This window comes from Vitis vinifera, chromosome 2 (genome assembly GCF_030704535.1).
Source record: "Vitis vinifera cultivar Pinot Noir 40024 chromosome 2, ASM3070453v1".
Classification (NCBI taxonomy): Eukaryota; Viridiplantae; Streptophyta; class Magnoliopsida; order Vitales; family Vitaceae; genus Vitis; species Vitis vinifera.
Window position 1 is genome coordinate 4,686,808 of NC_081806.1, and position 20,009 is coordinate 4,706,816.

General features: G+C 37.1%; 2 protein-coding genes across 4 annotated transcripts; both read right to left on the minus strand.

Moving 5' to 3' along the window:
• Positions 1-498: 498 nt before the first annotated feature.
• LOC100247282 (uncharacterized) lies at positions 499-12,380 on the minus strand. Of its 3 annotated transcripts, none has more exons than XM_002263739.5 (4): positions 12,149-12,380; positions 11,688-11,746; positions 1,403-3,068; positions 499-916 (listed from the first exon to the last, which is right to left on the minus strand). In XM_002263739.5, exons 2-4 carry the CDS (start codon positions 11,727-11,729, stop codon positions 561-563), a joined length of 2,064 nt encoding a protein of 687 aa, XP_002263775.5. In that variant the 5' UTR covers positions 11,730-11,746; positions 12,149-12,380; the 3' UTR covers positions 499-560. The 3 variants fall into 3 exon arrangements, with proteins under 3 accessions (XP_002263775.5, XP_019074116.2, XP_019074117.2); XM_019218571.2 differs by lacking the exon at positions 11,688-11,746 and adding an exon at positions 3,447-3,503 and having other exon boundaries at positions 12,149-12,379; XM_019218572.2 differs by lacking the exon at positions 11,688-11,746 and having other exon boundaries at positions 12,149-12,378.
• A 605-nt stretch (positions 12,381-12,985) lies between these two features.
• Positions 12,986-18,361, minus strand: LOC100242143 (uncharacterized). The gene is made up of 2 exons (XM_059743425.1): positions 18,065-18,361; positions 12,986-13,814 (listed from the first exon to the last, which is right to left on the minus strand). The coding sequence occupies exon 2, from the start codon at positions 13,786-13,788 to the stop codon at positions 13,258-13,260; it is 531 nt and encodes a 176-aa protein (XP_059599408.1). The 5' UTR covers positions 13,789-13,814; positions 18,065-18,361; the 3' UTR covers positions 12,986-13,257.
• Between the last annotated feature and the right edge of the window lie 1,648 nt (positions 18,362-20,009).

A 20,009-nucleotide genomic window follows, 5' to 3' on the forward strand; every position in this document is an offset into this window, starting at 1 on the left:
CCTCTTCAATGCCTTTGTTAACCTCAGTAGCTTAGGATCTTGGTCTCTTTTCAAGTATGTAAGGAGCAAGGTCAGGTGTTTCTCACAGGGCATTGGGTTCTTTTATCCTCCATTTTCTGGACAATTCACAACTGTTACTGATTTGATTTCTTAACCAAAGCTTTAAAATATGAATTTTTGTCAGGTAGCTTGAGAAATGCATGGAGCCACTAGAACAGAAGCCACATTTTGTTGTCTCTCCCACCATGAACTTGTCTTCAATTTCCACAAAGAACAGAGGCAACACTCTTTTCTGTTCTCTGAAAATGGGTAAACTTCAGCATGCATGTCATCTCTTTGTGAAACAAAACAATTTTCCCTGATCATATGTGAAAAGCCTCAAATAAAAAAGATAAGCATCGTCAGTAACTTTTGCCAAGAACTCCAGAAACTCACGATATGTTAAGTAAATAACTATGAACATGAAGCACAGAACACAAGAGAATATACCTTACCATGCATTAAATGATTGAATTTAATTTCTTTTTCCTTTTTTTTTCTTTTTTGTTTTATTCAATAGATCAAGGACTACCTTTGCATTCAAGGGGTAGATTGTCCAACCATGAATCATCCAAGAGAGGGGATGGAGATTCCATTTCAGTGGGCCATTCAGAACCAACATCTATTTCATCAAAAATAATAGGTTTACATTTTCCATCCCTACTCTGAATAATGGCTTGTAAATGGAGATTGCAATGCACCAGAACCAAATCATTGAGTTTCTCCAGCTCCATTCTGTTGCGTTTCTTGGTATGCAGGGCCTCAAAGGAGCTCCAGTTCCACCCGCACCAATGAGAACTGCAAGGTTGGCTCAATATCCGGATTGCAGCCCTCTGCAGTGTTGGGATTTCATAGCCATATCCTGCCCACCAATCACCTAAGGACGCACAATGGCAAATTAATGGTAAGTGCAGTGTTTTTCAGAATCAAGGAAGAATATTAAATTCATATCCTTTCAAGACAGTCAAATACACAGGAAGCCTCCATCTGATTCTTACTAAAGTGCAACATAGATTCAGAGCAAACAAGGAGTAGTCATTTAAGGGACCCAAAAAGGGCATTTCCTATGTCTCAAGTCAATCCAATAGACAGATTTCATCTAACCTATAATACCCTTCCCTAAATATTAAGGTTTCTTTTCTAAAGAATTAAGAATGTCCTCAATTTATCTTATCACTCTTTCTTGTCACATATCATGCATGGTGTCTACTGACTAGGGGGACCAAACCCTGTTCTATGTGTGGTATGTGATTAAGAAAGGATGCTAACTTCTTTCCACCCTCTGACATGAAACTCTTCTCAAGAAAGACTCATCAAAACCCAATACAAAAGGGTTTGAAAATAACTGCAATTTAATCCATACCTGCAGCATTCAATGTCCTTCCCATGATTGCAAACTCAGTACCAAGAGCACCTTGTGCATTTATATATATAGGATGTTCTTTAGTGATTTCTATTTTATCTCTATCTTCAGTGGCCATCTTCCTCATGGCTTCTTGAAACCCATTCCGCATCCTCAAATCAACCTTAAAGTTTGGGCCGTAAAAAATGGATGGATTAAGGAAAGCTGCTGCTGCATGCAATGGCGAGTGAAGCTGCACATTCCATCTTCTATCAATTATATCCCAAATCGGCATATATTTCTCTTCAATACTGTTATAATATCCTTTGATTGCAATCTTTGCCCTCTCTATTCCCTCATATATATATCCCATAGCAGGCATGTCCCCATCTACAATCCTTAGAACCTTAACGAGTGGTTCAGACACGCTCACAGCCTCATGTGCAGACTTCCAAAATCTCTCCAAATACAACAAGGACTTCACATTCTGTGCATCAGGACGTCTACTGTAAACAGATGACATCCAGTCCATATGAGAGAACATGAGTTTCAGATTGTCTTCCTGAACCACAATGGACCTCAAAGAGAGGAAATTGGTCACAAATCTAGTAATTCTTGGGCGGATCAACTCTCTTCCACCAGTGAACTTTCTCATCATATTCAAAATCCATGCATGACTATATATGTAATGTGTGATGGTCTTTGCCTCCTCCAAGACTGTACTCACCCACTCTTGCTTACTGATATCTTCCAACATCTTGTCAATACAAAATGAAGCACAAGGAGACCAGAACAATGTTGTGTACTTGGCCATCAGAAGCCTTCCTGCATAAACATAGCTAGCAGCACTGTCAGTTATTACTTGAACAACATTTTCCAGACCAACCTCCAAAACAACTGACTCAAGCAATTCATACAAGTAGTGTGCATCATCTGCATGCCCTGATATATCAACTGACTTAAGAAATAGCGTCCCTTTTGGGCATGTTACTGAAAATACCACAAGTGATTTGGTCCTACCATCAGACCAGCAATCACACAAGATTGTGCAACCTGTTGCTCTCCACCCATCTCTAAGTTTCTTGCAACAATCATTTACATCACATTTCACCTTTTCCATGAGAGTAGACCTCAACTTTTCATAACTTGGGGCTTTATAGCCCACCCCACACTCAGCTATAGCATCCACCATTTCCTGATAGTACATGGATTTAGCAGCACTAAAAGGAACAGAATTATGAAAGAAAAATACAGCAACCTTTTTATCAGCATCATCCTGCTTTTGCTTTTGTTCATCATCCACTGCTGGTTGTTCACTTGGTGAAGGGCGTGGAAATAACAAAGGACAGGTGCTTCCATGCTGTCCACTAGAACCATGGTTAGGATGAAAGTCACCACTAGCAGAAGAGCTATTTTGTTGACCATTGGCTGCTAGATCCACCTTTGTTTTCTTGGGAGTTTTCTGTTTCTTGGGGGTGCTCAATATACTTTGTATCTGATCCCGTACATCATTTGGGACTTCGGTACAGGAAACTATGTCTTTGTTTTTAATTTGAGCTAAATGAAACTTCATCCTGTAAACCCCCCCACTGAACTCCCGATGACAATAATTACATCTAACCTTCTGTCTTGTTGCATCAACAAGGACACAGTGCTCCCAACAGGCATCTCTTCCTCGGACCATTATCTTGGAATAAAAAACAAATTCAGTAAGATTCCCTATTTCTCACAAAATGAAAATTAAATAATTCCGGAAGAATAAAGCTGAAAATTCTAAAATGAGAAATAAATTGAACAAGACCAATATCCTACATATCTAGTTGAATACCAGTAAAAGAGGGAAATGTAGAATTGTACCAATGAGAAAATCAAACAAAATATTGAATAAGAGAATTCAGGATCTAGTGCAAGTAACAATCCAAAGAGTAATCTATCGAGCCCATTAAATAATGGTGTTTGCCAGAATTGAACAAGAAACTAATATAGACTTTTAGCGCATGACTTAAACAGTAGGGATGCCAAAACAAGGGTTTTCATAGAGTGTAGAGTATGCCAACTCTCATACCAGGTGTATTGGATGCAAATATATAAAGCTCATGCCATGTGCTCCCAGTGGACAAACCTAATAATCCCAAAAGAAAAATCAACCAAACCTGTCAATTACAAAATTTCATTGGGCCATTTGCATTTCAATAAAATGTTACCAACCCAACAGTATTTAACATCCAGAAAACTGGCAAATAAAATGCATCCCAAGCCAAAATCTCATAACTACCACCTTGTCTGGGAGAATCAGAAGGAAACTACAACTGAAATCTTTTTTATCCAGCATTAACTTGGAAACACTAGCATCTAAAGCACCTTTTACATAGATCAACATAGTGCCATATAAACCTAGAGCAATAACATGATGAACCTAGTGTCCATAACCTATTGTTAAGAATGGTGAATTAATTTCATCAATGGCATAATCCAGGAAACCATATGCTTTGCCCTGCATTGAATGCCAAAGCATTTATGTTTTCATTATCAACATAGATTCCCAAAATATGGAACCTTCAGAAGAGGCTGGCTCAACTTTAATGGGATATGATTTATGGTCTAACATTCTTGTCAATACAATATCCTCATTCTGTTCCAGATCATCATCTCTAATGTAAAATACAGCTCCATTTGGTGTTGTACATTCTATAATGCAATCCACGGTATCCAGAAATAACAATCACATATCAACATCAAGAGAAGCAATCAGCCAAAGCAGGGAGACTGTTCTAGAGAAAAAAGTGGAATAGTTAATTGGTAATGTGACCTAAAGAAAATTGAGTAATACTGAAAGGATTTACTAGCAGGGACCTCTGTAAAGTGGGATTCAATCTTTGACCAAACTGAGAAAATAAGAGGTTTACCAAATAGGGTTGTAACAATAGATATAAGATTATTAAGACTTTTTCCAGGCCTACATCAATGTTGATTTAAAATGCAATACATGAGAATTATGGCTAAATTCAAAATTTAACCGTGGGCAAATGGAAAGCAACGACAAATTAGTACAATTCCATCAAGATCAGAAAATTATTGTTACGGAAAAACAAGTGAGTAGTGGACAAAACAAAGAAAGAGAAAATAAAAGAGCAGCATCCCAAACATAACGTTTACATGGCTTCATCAAATTTGAGGAATGTCTACAAAACACATTGACTCAACTGTGTTTTGAAAGAGACCAGAAAATAATACAGTATCATTTTAGCAACTAACCATTTACATAAACTCTCAAGATCATTAGTGTAACAACCCACTCCTAATCATGTAGATATTGTTTGCTCTGAGACCAGCAAACCCTTATAACTTTAAAACATATCTACATAGTTGAAAGGAACTCACACATATTTAGTGTTAAAAACTTCTTTCTTTCTCCGATATGAGATATCGTAATCACTCCCCCACACAAACACAACATCCTCATTGTATCCTATGGGATTATAAGGTTAAACAAATAAACACCCCTTATGTGACCAAACAGACAAAGTCCCACACCAAGTTAGGATTGGCTTCGATACCATTAATAACGACCAGCTCCCAACCATGTAAATATTGTTTGCTTTAGGCCTAATGGGTCCTCACAGCTTCAAAATGTGTCTACACAGTTAAGAAAAACTCGAGCATATTTAATGGGAGGAACTTTTTCCACTATTATGATATCCTACATCAGCTAAGGGAAGAAGTTCTTTATATATATATGACCTCCTTTCAACTACGCAAACACGTTTTAAAGTCATGAGAGCCCACTGGGCCCGAAGCAAATAACATCTACATGAGAGAGGGTATATCATTATAAATGGTGTCAAAGCTAATCTCCAACCTTGATATAAACCTTTGTTTGTTTGACTCGGATGTTTGTTTATTTGGCCCCGTAATCCTATGGGATACAAAGTGGACATCGTGTCTATATCTGAGTGAGAGAGGGTGATTATGATACCTTACATCAAATAGGAGAAAAAGTTCCTAATACTGTGTAAATGGTGTCAAAGCTAATCTCCAACCTTGATATAAACCTTTGTTTGTTTGACTCGGATGTTTGTTTATTTAGCCCCGTAATCCTATGGGACACAAAGTGGACATCGTGTCTATATCTGAGTGAGAGAGGGTGATTATGATACCTTACATCAAATAGGAGAAAAAGTTCCTAATACTATATATGTATGAGTTCCTTTTTTTTTGATAGGTAAATAGATTTCATTAAGAGCCAAAGGCTAGAGAAGGGCATACACAGAGTATACCAAAGACATAATAGCAAAAAAACAAAGGGACAAAACAAACATGACCCTTACTTGGTGGCTAGCCAGTCAACAAAATCTATCAAAGACAAAGTGTGTTCCTCTATATACACCCTAGCCCAATTCACAAAAGTGTACAAAAAAATGGATTTAATGTCTTGATCATTCCTCTCCATATCATCGAATGCTCTCCTATTTCTTTCTCTCCAAATGGTCCACATCAAGCAGAGGGGGGCAGCTCTCCAAGCTTTCTTCCTTTTCTTGCCCACAAAAGAACCATGCCAACCTAGGAGGTGTTTTTTCACAGTGGAGTGCATCACCCATTGCACCCCAAACAGGGAGAAAATTAGGAGCCATAACATTCTGGCTTTCTCACAAAACAGTAGAAGGTGATCTGTGGTTTCCTCCTTATGTTTACACAAAAAGCATCTATTGGGGATGCTCCAACCAATTCTCTTCAGACGGTCAGTGGTGAGCAACCTATTCCAAGCCGCCTCCCAACCAAAGAAACTAGCCCTAGTTGGAACCCAAGGCGTCCAAATAGTTCTAGCCGGGAAGGGGGGTTTGGAATCCCTTGAGAATGAGCTATAAAAGGACTTGACAGAAAAGGTTCCATTCTTGTTCTCTTTCCACCGGAACAAGTCCTCCACACCTCTTCTAATGGTCAATGGATGAAGCTTACTTAATAAGCTTTCGACTTCTCCCACCTCCCAATCATTAAGGTGTCTGTTAAAACGAAGCCCCCAGCTACCTCCTCCTTCGTCTTCCTCCCAAGCCTCAGCAACCCATCCTTCTTTGTTGACAGAGAGGTTAAACAAGATGGGGAAAGCTTCCTCCAGAGATTGATTTCCACACCACAAATCCTTCCAAAACTTCACTCTGGTGCCGTCCCCAATGATGAAGCGGGAATGAGAACGAAAATTCTCCCAACCTTTTCTGATGGCCTTCCAGACCCCTACCCCATACCGGTTTCTTGCATCTTTGGAGCACCATCCTCCCTCTTGAAGATCATACTTACTAAGGATAATATGCTTCCATAGGGGCTCATTCTCATTAGCGAATCTCCACAACCATTTCCCCAGAAGGGCCTTGTTAAAAGTAGCTAGACTACGAATGCCCAAACCACCTTTCTTTTTATCGGCACAAACAGCCTTCCAACTCACCAAGTGAGGTTTTTTCTCTAAGGCTCCACCGCCCCATAAGAAATCCCTTTGGATCTTTTCAAGCCTTGCGCACACTCTCTTGGGGATCACAAAAAGAGAGAGAAAGTAGGTTGGGAGGCTTGAGAGGGTGCTTTTCAGCAGGGTGAGACGGCCGCCTTTGGAGAGGTATTGCCTTTTCCAGAGAGATAACCTTTTCCTGAATCTTTCTTCCACTGCATCCCACACCCTAATGGATTTGTAAGGGGCTCCAAGGGGAAGACCCAAGTATGAAGTAGGTAAGCTACCTATCTTACAACCCAAGACCGCCGCGAGAGTCTCCATAGGAATGCCTTCCCCCACTGGTATGGCCTCTGTTTTATTCAGATTGACTTTTAAACCTGAAATCGCCTCAAACCACATGAAGGTCCAACTAAGGTATTGCAACTGATCTGCATCGGCGTCACAGAAAATTAAGGTGTCATCGGCAAACAAGAGATGGGACACAACCAGCCCCTCACTTCCTCTTCCTCCCACTTTGAAGCCGGAAATAAAGTTTCCATTTCTTGCTCGGGACAACAATTGGCTAAGAGCTTCCATGGCCAAAAGGAAAAGATAGGGGGATAGAGGATCGCCCTGTCTCAGTCCCCTAGAGCTACGAAAGAAGCCCGAGGGGCTTCCATTGATAAGGATCGAGAAGGAGGCCGTGGAGCAACATGTATGAGTTCCTCTCAACTGTGTAAATTCATTTTAAAGTTGTAAGGACCCTTTGGGACCACTAATAACAATATCTACTTTTTAATATCTACAATTAAAGTTAAGATAAACCAAAAGGAGTGCCCATTACCCAAACCACCTTCCCGCGCTCCCTCCCTAAGGGCCTCCTAACACCCAAACCCTTAAGATCCACAAAAATATAACAAAATGACCGAAGTTAAGCATAAACAAATATAGATTTGGTGAGAACTTGAACTTTTGTTGGAGAAAATGTAATTGTAAATAGTTATGATGATCTATAAATATTTCTTTAATGTTAATCGATGCAGCAAAAATGATGAACATCTTTTGCTCCATTGTAGAGTGGCTTAAGATATTTGGGGTTTTCACCCTTTTTGGGTTTTGCAAATCATGCCCCACTCAAACTTCAAGTTGATAAAACTTTGTTGGATTAACATAAAAAGAAAAAAAAGAGCAATGAGATATGGAAGGGCATTTTGCATGCAATTCTTTGGAGTAATTGGGAAGAAAGGAATGGTACTACCTTAAAGGGGTGGAGCTTCTAATCTTTGAAGAGTTGGAATTATGTACTGCAATATTGAACCATAAGGGTTAAGTGGTTAGAGCTATCTCAAATTTTCTAGGGAGGAATTGACCATTGAGACCAAAATTCTTGCTTTACTAGCAGGCTTGACTCTTACAAGTTCTTTGGGCTTTGGCAATCTTTTGGTAAAGAGAGACTTGGCTTCATTGATAGATTGGGTATCCCATGGGAAACAAGATCCACAAAAATTAGGCTCTTGGGCGTGCAAATCCATCAACATGGCTAGACATTTAGGTTGTTCCTTTTCTTTGATACCCGGCATAGCCAACCACACCATGGATTGTTTGTCCAAACAAGGGGCATCTAAATTAGTGTTCTTTGTGGGGGAGTCTTTTGCTGCCCTGAGTTGTTATTTTGTCATATTTACCTTTCTTTGTCTTCAATTTCCTCTTATGTTGTCCGTCTCTTTCAAGGATAACTCATTTTCTCTACTATTATACTCAACTTGGGTTAAATGATTTGTTTGCTTCTGATCAATATATATGGAATTTATTGTATCTAGGAGATTGTTTCCAAGGAGATTCTGGTGTTTAAATGGAAACCACCTTCATTGACTTTTTTTTTTTTAATCTCTCTTTGTCTTTAATTTGTTTTCTTTTGCTTTGTTTATCTGGTGAGTATATGGTTCATGCCTATATTTCAGAAGTAAGCTGCAATATCTGACTGCATAGGGTAGGATGAGTGGAGAAAGTTCATAATTGTTATTAAGCTTTTATAAAGCTTGGAAATATACTCCACATCATGGAATGCACACACTTAACACACATAAGAATAAATGCTAAATTGAAGTTTTGAAAGAGCTTGGTAGCCTCTCTCCTTGGTGATGAGCAAAATGTATTTAAACTCCATATTCTTCAACTTGGCTTCACCAGCCTACCATTTGAACTCTTGTCAGACTTTAATTTGTTACTATTTTTTTCCCTTAGTTGGAAAAACATTAGTACAATTTACATCAACATCCATTGTTTTGTAGTGTCATAATGAAAGAACATATTTTGTCTTGAATGTAATAGCATGGTCTTTTGAAGACAAAGCTCATCCAATATATAACCACTATTGATAAAGGACGATGAAGGCACATTGAACAATCTTCTTTTATAGCCAAAACAGAGAATTATATAAATAAGGTCCCTAACAAAAGAGCACACTCAACCCAATACATAGAGACTATGTAAGAAAGATCAAACCAAGAAAAGACAAAAGAGAACAGGGCTGAAACAAGCTTAAGCTATTTACAAAATCTAACAAAGAATTTGCATTCGTCCTCCTCCCTCACGGCCACTAGCCTATAAAAACAAACTCCTAAGGAATGAACTTTTCAGTGATAATTTTGCCTTCACTCTCTCAAAGTTCTTCTATTTCTTTTCTTCCAAATTAACCAATATAGACAAAAGGGAGTCATTTTCCAGACTTCCCTGCACCTCTCATCCAAGAAGCCATCATGCCATCCAAGTGTTAAATCTTTGATTGAAAACAAAGGAGAACCTAGTATACTCTAAACAAAGAGAAAATTTGACTCCATAACCTCCCCACCCACCCTCAATGAATCAGAATGTGATTGGCAGATTCCTCTCTAAATTTGCATAGACAACATTTATTAACCATCACCCAACCATGCTTCATCCATGGATCTTTTGTTGGAATTTCTTCCCACTTCGCATCCCTAAAGAATTTTACATTGGAACAGGCTTTCACCCTCCAGATCTCTATGGAAAGAAAAGAAACCACATTGTCAGCAATCAACTTGTCCTCCATATCATTTTTCATAGTCTCTGAATGTAATACCTTCAAAAAAGGCTCCACCTACTCTAACTCCCAACCAAAGGAACCTCCCTGAAATTAGGCATCCAGCTCCTTCTAGGTCCATCCCCTAACACCCAATAATCACCATGCCACCACCCCCAGTCCTTTGCATCTTTAAGAGTAGCTAAATCATACACAAAAATAAAATTTTCTTGAGAAATCTTTCCAACCCTTACTAATAGCTATCCAAAGGCTACCCATAAGACTCTCTAATATCCATGGAATGCCACCATCCTTCCTCCTCCCCATACTTCACCAAAATTACTTTTCTTCACAAATGGTTCCTCTCCTCAGCAAACGTCCACAATTATTTTCATAAGAAAGCATTCCGATAGCCTCCTAAACCCAGACAACCCTTTTCTTTCCCACCCAACCACCCCACCTCCTCCACCACACCCAACAGACCCAAAAAAATCTATTTAGATCTTTCCAAGCCTTTAATAATTTGGAAGACTATAAAGACTATTGTTAGAAAGGCAAGTCCAATGCCTTTTAACAAATACCAATGCTTCAAAGAGGCCAACTACTTTTTAAATCTCTCCTTAATGGAGCCCAAAACAAGAGTGACTTAAAGGGAGCTCCTAATGGGAGGCTAAAGCAAGTAATGGGTGAACATCTCAAACTGCAAACCAAAATGAAGGGCCACCCTCTCCATTGTTTCCCTCTACCTGCTGCAATGAGCTCACTTTCTTTTGAGGGAGTGTTTGATAAGTGGGACCAGGAATGGAAACATGATGGGAATTGAGGGAAATATTTCAAGTAGAAGAGAGGAATCAAAATCCTAATGAGAGTAGGATTTAATTTCCACAACAATTAATTTTTTATTTCTATTTACATTCTCAAAAACAATCCAAACACATGAATAAATAGAGATTGAATTGATTTCTCATTCCCATTCCCTATTCCAGCATCCAAACATAGCCCAAGTGAATTCCAAGACCCAAACCACCTTGAAACAATGCAGAATTCAGAGGCACATTGAACATTCTATTATTGAATCAATTCATGTGGTTAAATATCTTATAGAACAAGGTTTGGATCTTTGTGGCAATGGGACCAGATGTGTTTCAAGTTTTAGTGGGGAGAAATGGTATGTATTTAAATAATAACAGCCTATAAAAATAAAATAAGCTGCAAAAGAATATACTTACACTTATAAACGACCTTTTGAGCAATATCTATGTGAGACATATATAAAAAAAGATTAGATATTAACCAAGTGTTCAAAACTATAATGTATTAATTTGATCTGAATGAGTAAGTTTCACTTGATTCACCACTTGAGAGAGAAAACAGAATGAAATAAGAGGAGATGAAGGGTAAGCTAGAGAATTTGATGAGGTTGGTTGACAAGCACCTTGTGCAGAAATATTTGTTCCCAACTTTCCTCTTTAAGTTCTGTCACTAAATAATGTCAATTTTGACAAGATACTCTTTTACAGGCAAATAAGAGATGTAATACTAAAAAGAGAAGATGCCTGATTAAAAAAAAAAAAAAAAAAAAGGAGGCATTAACTCTCTCACACAAGAAGCACACAAAGTGCAGTTCAATCCAAAAAAAGAAAAAGGGAGAAAGAAACATAAATACAACAGGCAACATCTAGGCTTTCACCCCATCCAGTGCCCTGGATAAAATCTAAAAGGGCATCCTCCACCCCAAATAAAAATTTTCCCTCCTAACTCTCTTTCCAAATGCAATGTTAAGCTCCATACACATGCCTTCTAGTTTTGCAAACCATCAAAGGCATTTACTCAAAATTAGGCGATACCTGTGGAAGTGCAAAGCACCATCTTTTTCCTCTTTTTGTCATGACCACTGAATACCGTCCTATAATATAATCATCATTCTCCATTATAAAAGGGAAAAAAAAACCCTAATATGTGGCAATAAATGCCAACGTAAACTCCAGTTTCAATTAATACATCATAAAAGCACTCTATCTTCAAGATGCTTCACATAATCAGTACTGAAGTTAACATCAGCAGCTTACAAATAACTAATATAGCATTATATATGTCCTAGGAAATGATTCCTTAATCAAATTTGAAGCAACGAACGTCTTAAAGTCTTAGACAGACAAAAAAAAAAAAAAAAATTGGAAAAAAAAAATAAACCAGATCAAAGTAAGAGATAAGTCTAATAGATGAGCTGAAATATGAGCTTCTGCACATTTGAACTCCATGGTTTGGTGGATGGCAGAAGAGGAAATGGACGAGAACCAGATAGTACCTGGGAGGAAAGGGATCGGAAAGAGAAGTTGTTCTTGTTGGAAGTTGAGAGTGGAGACAGCAAAAGTGGGAGTGCTCGGATATCAGATCGACGATTCGGAGCGACCGCGGGGGAACCGAGGAAATGAAAGACCACGGCGATAAATTAGTGGTCATCGCCGGCCACGGACGAGGTAAGCGTGAAAATCGTCTGCCTTTAATCTTTCACGTGATCCGTGCGTGACAATGTAAAATACTAAAATATATTCACTCGACGGGTCGGGTCGGGTCGGGTTTACACGATCTGGTGAATTCAGATGTGGTCTGATTTATATAAAATAAAATGAATACTAATAAAAGTTATTAGGAATAATTTGGACCTCTGTCCTTCGTGGATTTAAAATTCGACTTCTTCCCATAACCTGATCTTAGATTTACCAATAAAATTTAATTATGATTCTAGTCTAATTTTTAAATATCATTGTTAGACTAGAAGGATTCACAATCAAAACTGGAGCAACCAAGCCGGCACTTGCCTCACAGGAATGCAGACGTGGATGGCATTTGGCATTATTAAAAAGACTTGTGCCCTTTCACACCCACTAATCGTCAATGTCTAGCTTCTGTCCTTATTCTCAAGGATTCAAAATTTTCATACTACAATGAACGGAAGAGTCCAAAGGGATTTCTATCCCAAAAGTAAAACACTTCGACTGCGTAGGGAATTAGACTGAAAAAAGAAAAATACCAGTAATTTGAAGGTTATCATGCATGATATTATTAACTGGGTTATTGGGTTATAAATATTAAAAGACGTGTAATGAAGCCCCCTTTTGACATCCAGTAACGAAAGAGCAGATGAAGTTCAAGTTCTGAAAATTCAATTGGTAGGGACCGGGTGTGACCTTACACCCATGAACAGACATAGTTCAGAGATGTACAGAAGCAAAAAGGTACATCAATCAAAAATGACAATACAAGTATATAGTATGCAACCCAAGAATGGGGACAACAATTAGGGTTTGGCTTATTTGAACCGCAAAAAAACAAGGTTGACTTCAACTCAGCATTGGCCAGCTTCCATCTATATATGACTAGAAAATTTTGCTTTAGAGCAGCCTACTATTCCGATCAATTAACTTGCTGCCTAGCTCTGCGGGCACAATCTGCAAAACTTCTTACCACATTGGCACACTTCAGGGCATCATTCACATTTTCCTTGTAGCATTCCAAGCAAGCATCTCTCTCAGCTAAACAGGGTATTGGCTTCTGGTATGGAAGCTTGAACTCCTTATCATGGAGATCCTTGGCTCTCTGCGTTACTTCCTGCACCATATGCTCCTCCTGCGTCTTCAACCTTTCCAAAACCCTCTCACTATCTTGAAGGACAGATCGAATTGCATCCAACTCCCTAATTGCAGGTTGTGGAGTGGACACTGGCATGTATAATAGAGATTGAGGTGGCCATCCTGCAGCAGCAGTTCCCTTACGTGTTTCAGAATCATCAAAAACCTGCTTTTCAGGTACCTTAGTTTGGGACTGTAGACGGCCTCCTGGTAACTTCTGTCTAGGTTTCTTGGTTTTCTTCTTCAACTTTTCACCACCATCAGCAAGTTGATTGATTAGCTTGCTACTAATCTGGATTGTAAATGGTTCACCCATAGTATAGCAACAGCCCAGACAATTACCTGAAAACATTAATGGAGGTTATTTAGCGGGGTCAGAAATAACTAAGTACCACCATAGAGGGCATCAGGTATGAAGTGATCCTGTATTGCAATCCTAGATCTCCACTAATTTTCTGAGGGTGTTATTGTGATTAGAGATCAAAACAACACACGGACCACTGATGTCACCCAACATTAAGACAAACACAGAGATTTCCCCAAGGCACTGTTTTATGCTCAAGGAGTCAGGGATCAAAACAACACATGGACCACTGCTGTCACACATAACATTAAGACAACCACAAACTCACAGAAAGGTAGATAGACAGATAGACAAACAGGAGGGCCTTCATCAAAGCAAACTCATATCCTAATAACTTCATAGATCAAACAACTGAAATGACTTCAATACCAGTTATATCAGTAAGGCCAGCATATTTTGCAAGCCTCTTAAAGTCAGGGGAATCATATATCATTGTCTTTCACTTGACAACAACTGCTGAAGGAGAGAACCTCCACATACAAAGGACTCGGCATGGAGAAGCTGAAGATATATATGTGCATGCTCACACAAAACTCACTAACAATGAGAGAGTATTCATAAGGTATCAGGTGTACATCTACCCAGTTCACCCAACCAATTTATTCTTTATAATATATGGATTATTTTGCTTTCTGTTTACAGAAAAAATAAAATAAAATAAAAACTGGCATTCAAATAAATGCACTGATTTTTCAAGGAAGGATTGTGGAAAAGGTATAGGAATTCCAGAAATTGTAGACTTTCATAAACAGAGAGGTTTAGGGTTTCTAGTGAGTGCATGAAAGTTAAAGAAGTCATCTAGTCTGTGGTAGTGTAAGAAAGAAAGAGTAACTAAAGATAACAAAAGGAGGAACATCCCAAACATATGTGCAATATACAGGGATGAATTAAGAGAAAAGAAAAAATACAAAAATCTGACCCATAGAATTCATATCACCAGCATAGTTAATCAAGGAACTAGGATATGTCTTTTGGTGCCTGATACATATACGTCTGGTTTACTTTGGTGCACTATTTCTTTCAGCCCTTTTCACATATTATATAATCATTTTTTTTTCTTTTTTTTCCTACCAAAAATAAAAAATAAAAAATAAAAAACGATAACCAAAGGAACTAGATTCACATAAACCAATACTCCAAGACCATTGAGACAAAAAAAAAATGATAAAAATGTAGGTTTATGCTTCAATGTTTGGTAGAGTTATCTATTCAAAAATTACCCTGGTCCTTTTTTCCTGCACAGTCTATACCAACCATAGAGAGAGTACCTCCCAAAATCCCCTTCTTGTCTCCCTCACAAAACCCCATGTTGTCCTCTAAAAAGTTCTATTACATTCTTGACACCATTCTAAGCTATGTTACATCCATATGGGTGGGGGTGTCAGGTGAGGGTATGGGTGTGGGTGTGTATAATCAATTAGAAGTTGATTAGAAGCAAAAAAATTAACATATCTTTTATTAAAAAAAACCTTTTTCTTTTCTCTTTTATTCCAAATTTTGATAACTCCCACAACCATAAAAAGGATGGAGCACCACTACAGTGATATACCATCTCCTCTCCATGTTTACAAATAGCACCAGTTAGCAAGTATTCGCCCTCTATATGCTCGACAATCATTGAAATAAATAAAAGGCCTCTCTCAAAGCTGCAGTCCATGAAAGGGAAGACACATTGCAAGAAACACTGCATCAGATCTTGTTCCATGGAAAAACATACCTAACAACACCCAAACCCCCTCCTCCCCTCTCCCCTTTCAAAGTCCTGATAAAAGACCTAAACAAGAAACTCCCATCTATCGCCGGCTGCCAAAAACAACAGTGGAGCCCAACCACCCTAACCTCACTGGAAAAGAAAATGAATAGTCGGGATCCTCTGGGGTATCAATCTCCACTGGAATTGGGTACTCTCTCTCTCTCTCTCTCTCTCTCTCTCTCTCTCTCTCTCTCTCTCTCTATATATATATATATATATATATATATATATATATTCTTCTTTTTTTAGCATTTTTGTGATAGGGTTCAATCCTTGGCTAATAAACCTACATTTAAATTCAAGTTAAATTTGATCGATGCACTCTGGGGTATCCATCTCCACTGGAATTGGATGCATTTTTAGAGAATGCAGAAGAAAGATATAGTGGGTCTTTTCCAAACAGGTCACTACAAGGATCAATATTAATGTTGAGCTTCTAGCCCACTCAAAAGATTTAGGTGGTGTTTGTTTTTTTATTTAATTCTAAATAGAACCTTAATGTTTAATAATGTTAAATATTAGGTTGTTTGTTTTTATAGTATTTTATTTCTATTAAGTATTAAAAAGTAAAAAAAACCAATATGTTATTTTTTCTATTTAGAAAAAGCTACATATTTTGGCTTTTTCTATTTAGTAAAAAGTTTATAATAAGTCATGAAAAAGTAGAAAAACAAACAACCTAAATTCTAAAACTAAATTGCTTTTAGCAAAAAGCCAAAAAAACAAACACCACCTTAATAAGGTGTGAGGTTTGCAATCAGGAACATTCTTGTCAAAGAGAACTTGCCAGTCACCATGCCATGGATCTACCAGAAAAAAAAATGTTCAGGAAAACAACAATTTGTTCAATACATGAGAAGGATTCATACTTTTGCAAAGACATTGTTCCTTCTTTATTTAGAGTTCTAAATAGGCTAACTAGGCGCTTGATTGTTTGGCAAAGGGGGTGTTAGATCCATAGAGATCTTTTTAAGAGACTTAGGCTTTTATTTATTGGTCTTGCAGGTTTTCTTGGATGGATTTTAGTTTCTATTTTCCCTATTGTTACTTTCTCAACAGATATCTGATCCTTCATTGTTAACTTTCTCATTATTATTAATAAAATCTGATAATACTAAACAAGTTTTATACATTCAAGACATGCTTAAAGGTCTGGTGGAAAATGAATTGCTCCATTGTGTTTTATATATTGTTTTATTTGCAAATCCATCCTCATGAGCAGGGGCCATTACAAAAACTGTTGGCTATCATTATATGAGATGAGATATGCGTCATATTATGAATCCAGCAATAGATTCCATACATAGTTGTGGCCATGGCTTCAATTTCTGGATCATGAATTTCTTCTGCAAATTTGTATGTAAAACGCAACAGAGTGATCAAATTCTCACTGAACATTCAAACACATACTTGATTAATTCAATATGAAACAAATAATCACAACTTAACAAAGCCCTAAATCCCAACTGCTTGGGTAGATTGACCAAATTCCTTTGCAAATCAATTGTATCTAGGTTTATACCATTCACTAAATCATTGGAAATAGCAAATCAATTGTACGTACCGTTTATGTTTCCATGGTAAAACTAGAGAATGTTTATTCCATCCAAATCTTTTTTATATATAATTGTACAAGATAATGTTCCTAGATAATTAATTATATAGAAATACTAGCTTGACCAGTGAACAAGAATGAAATCCTAGAATTCAAATTGTCAACAATAGCATTGACAGGTTAAAAGCATTCAAAGAGAAACCCTAGCCCTCTATTTGGTTTCCACACAAATAGAGCAATAAAAGACAACTTATTTCTCATCTTTTACTTCCAAAAAAGAAAAAGGGAAAAGCCCTTCGTACTGTGAATTTTAAGTAAAGTGGCATGTTTCTGCATTCCCGAATCATCATTGATGAAAATTTTATGATTCAAATCATTGTTGGTGAAAATTTTTCAATTCAAAATTCTAATTGTTTTTTTCATGTTTTCTTAGTATCTAAACTAAATATATTTTCATCCAAGAAAACTATCTATTTTTATACAAGCAAGCATTTCCACTTAGCAAATACCGTTAATCTAACAAAAATCTAGCCGTAATCTAGACTGGCAATAGTTCCACGGCTGTTCAAAGAGAAACCCTAGAATCGAAAACTTCCAGCAATAGCATATCCAACCTATAAAGCACTCAGAGTGAAATCCGACCCTCTGTTTGGTTACCAAGAAAAATAAAACAAAACCACATTTTGATTTCTTTGTTTTCTCTCTCACTTTCTTTGCTTCCAAAAATCCAACAATAAAAAATTTAAAATTTAAAAAATTAGATCAACTAAGCCAAAGAGTCTTATCAGTTTTAGGTAAAGTGCAATCTTCTGTATTCTCTAACCCTAGATGGCAAAATTTTCTTGCATTTTCTCATTATTTCGATTGTATCCAACGGAGAAGCTGATTGAATGAATTGGGAGTAGAGATCGTAACAGTACCTTGAACTCAGAGATCGATCGAAACGCAGCCTTTGGAGAAGTGACAATTGACCCTTTTTGCGTACCGACAACCGAGAGATTGAATGCTTCTCTGTAAACAGTTATCGGATCCCCTCAACTCAGATATCGCCCGAAACGCAGCGTTTGGAGAAGGGACGATAGGAATCATAGGACGCCTACGGAGTTCAGTCGGGTAATAATGGGCTGGTCATGGGCCGGCCCAATATCTCTCGATCAAATTTTACTGCCTACATAGTTTGATCTGAATGAAAGCTAACTCAACTTCATCCCCTACTTAATTTATTTTAGATTTTCAATCCATACTCAATTTAATCATGTTTAAATTGGTTTCGGATTTCAAATTTTTTATAAATAATTTAATTTTTTAAATTTATATTAGTCTATATTCATTAATATATTAATTTTATAATTAACTAATTAATTATACATCAAAATGATTTAAATTAATAATAGATTAAATTATATCATTTTATTTACAAGACCAATACACTCATTTTAGCCTCTTTATATTTTGTATAAATAATCATTTTTATAATATTATATTTATATATAAGAAAATTTCATTCACATTTTACTATTCTTAGTATCTTAATTCCAAAGTAATTATATAATAGTATCAAATTTCTTAAATTTATTGCCAATATCCATTCTTTTTAACACTTAGGTTGTGTTTGGTTCCTAAAAAATACTATGAGAAGAAAAAAAAATTAAAGAAAATGCGAAGAAAAAATCAAATATAATTAAAATTATTTAAAATTTTATATGCTTTTAAATAAGTGATTTGCATATAAAAATAATTTATTAATTATAATTCTATAACAAGAATAAAGAGATTGGCTTCAAATTGGATACTTTTCTCATTAACAGAATGTAGTATATATATACACATGTTTGATCTAATCTTCTCCTAAATTATAGCTACAGAATCATTAATATAAGGCTAATTATGCTCCTATACAATCAGCTAATTATGTCAAGATAATCATACAATAACTAACATATAATTTCCTTAATACTCCCCCTCAAGTTGGAGAGTGCAAATCAAGAACTCCCAACTTGGTGCGCAAAAATTCGAACTACTCCCTGCCAAGTGCCTTTGTAAAAACGTCCGCCAACTGCATCTTTGTAGAAACATAACACGGACGAATTACCCCAGCTTGAAGTTTTTCTCGAACTATATGACAATCAATCTCAATGTGTTTAGTACGTTCGTGAAAAACTGGGTTAGCCGCAATATATAAAGCTGCTTGATTATCACAAAACAATGGTGCTGGTTTGTCCAATTCAACCTTCAAATCTTTAAGTATGTACCTCAACCAAGTCAATTCCAGGCAAGTATTCGCCATTGCTCTGTACTCTGCTTCTGCTGACGAACGTGAAACATTCGTTTGTTTTTTTGATTTCCAAGAGATGAGTGATGATCCGAGGAAAACACAATAACCAGAAACGGAACGTCTTGACATACGACATCCTCCCCAATCTGAATCGCAAAATGCGCTGAGTGTTAAATTATTTTCAGATGGAAGAAAAAGACCTTGACCTGGTGATCCTTTAATATATCGGAGGACCCGTAATGCTGCTTCCCAGTGCGGCTTCCGAGGTGTGTTCATGAATTGACTTAGTGTACGTACTGAATACACTATGTCAGGCCTGGTTACAGTCAAGTATATTAATCTGCCAACCAGTCTCCGATACCTACTTGGATCATGAAGTAACTCGCCATCTTCATCAGTCAATTTCAAGTTTTGCTCCATCGGAAATTTTTCGGGCTTCACTCCTGTCAATCCTGTGTCTTGCAAAATATCTAATGCATATTTTCTTTGAGACATAAAGATTCCCTTTTTAGAGCAAGAGAATTCTATACTCAAAAAATATTTCAATTCACCGAGGTCTTTAATAAAAAAACGCTTGAGCAGATGAGTCT

Coding starts and splice junctions, on each gene's coding strand:
- LOC100242143 (XM_059743425.1), bottom strand. CDS start 13,788: ATGGGTGAACCATTTACAATCCAGATTAGTAGCAAGCTAATCAATCAA.
- LOC100247282 (XM_002263739.5), bottom strand. CDS start 11,729: ATGACAAAAAGAGGAAAAAGATGGTGCTTTGCACTTCCACAG. Junction 3,069..11,687: donor GGTGCTTTGCACTTCCACAG/GTATCGCCTAAT, acceptor TTTTATTCCAAG/ATAATGGTCCGAGGAAGAGA. Junction 917..1,402: donor AAGGACATTGAATGCTGCAG/GTATGGATTAAA, acceptor GTGCGTCCTTAG/GTGATTGGTGGGCAGGATAT.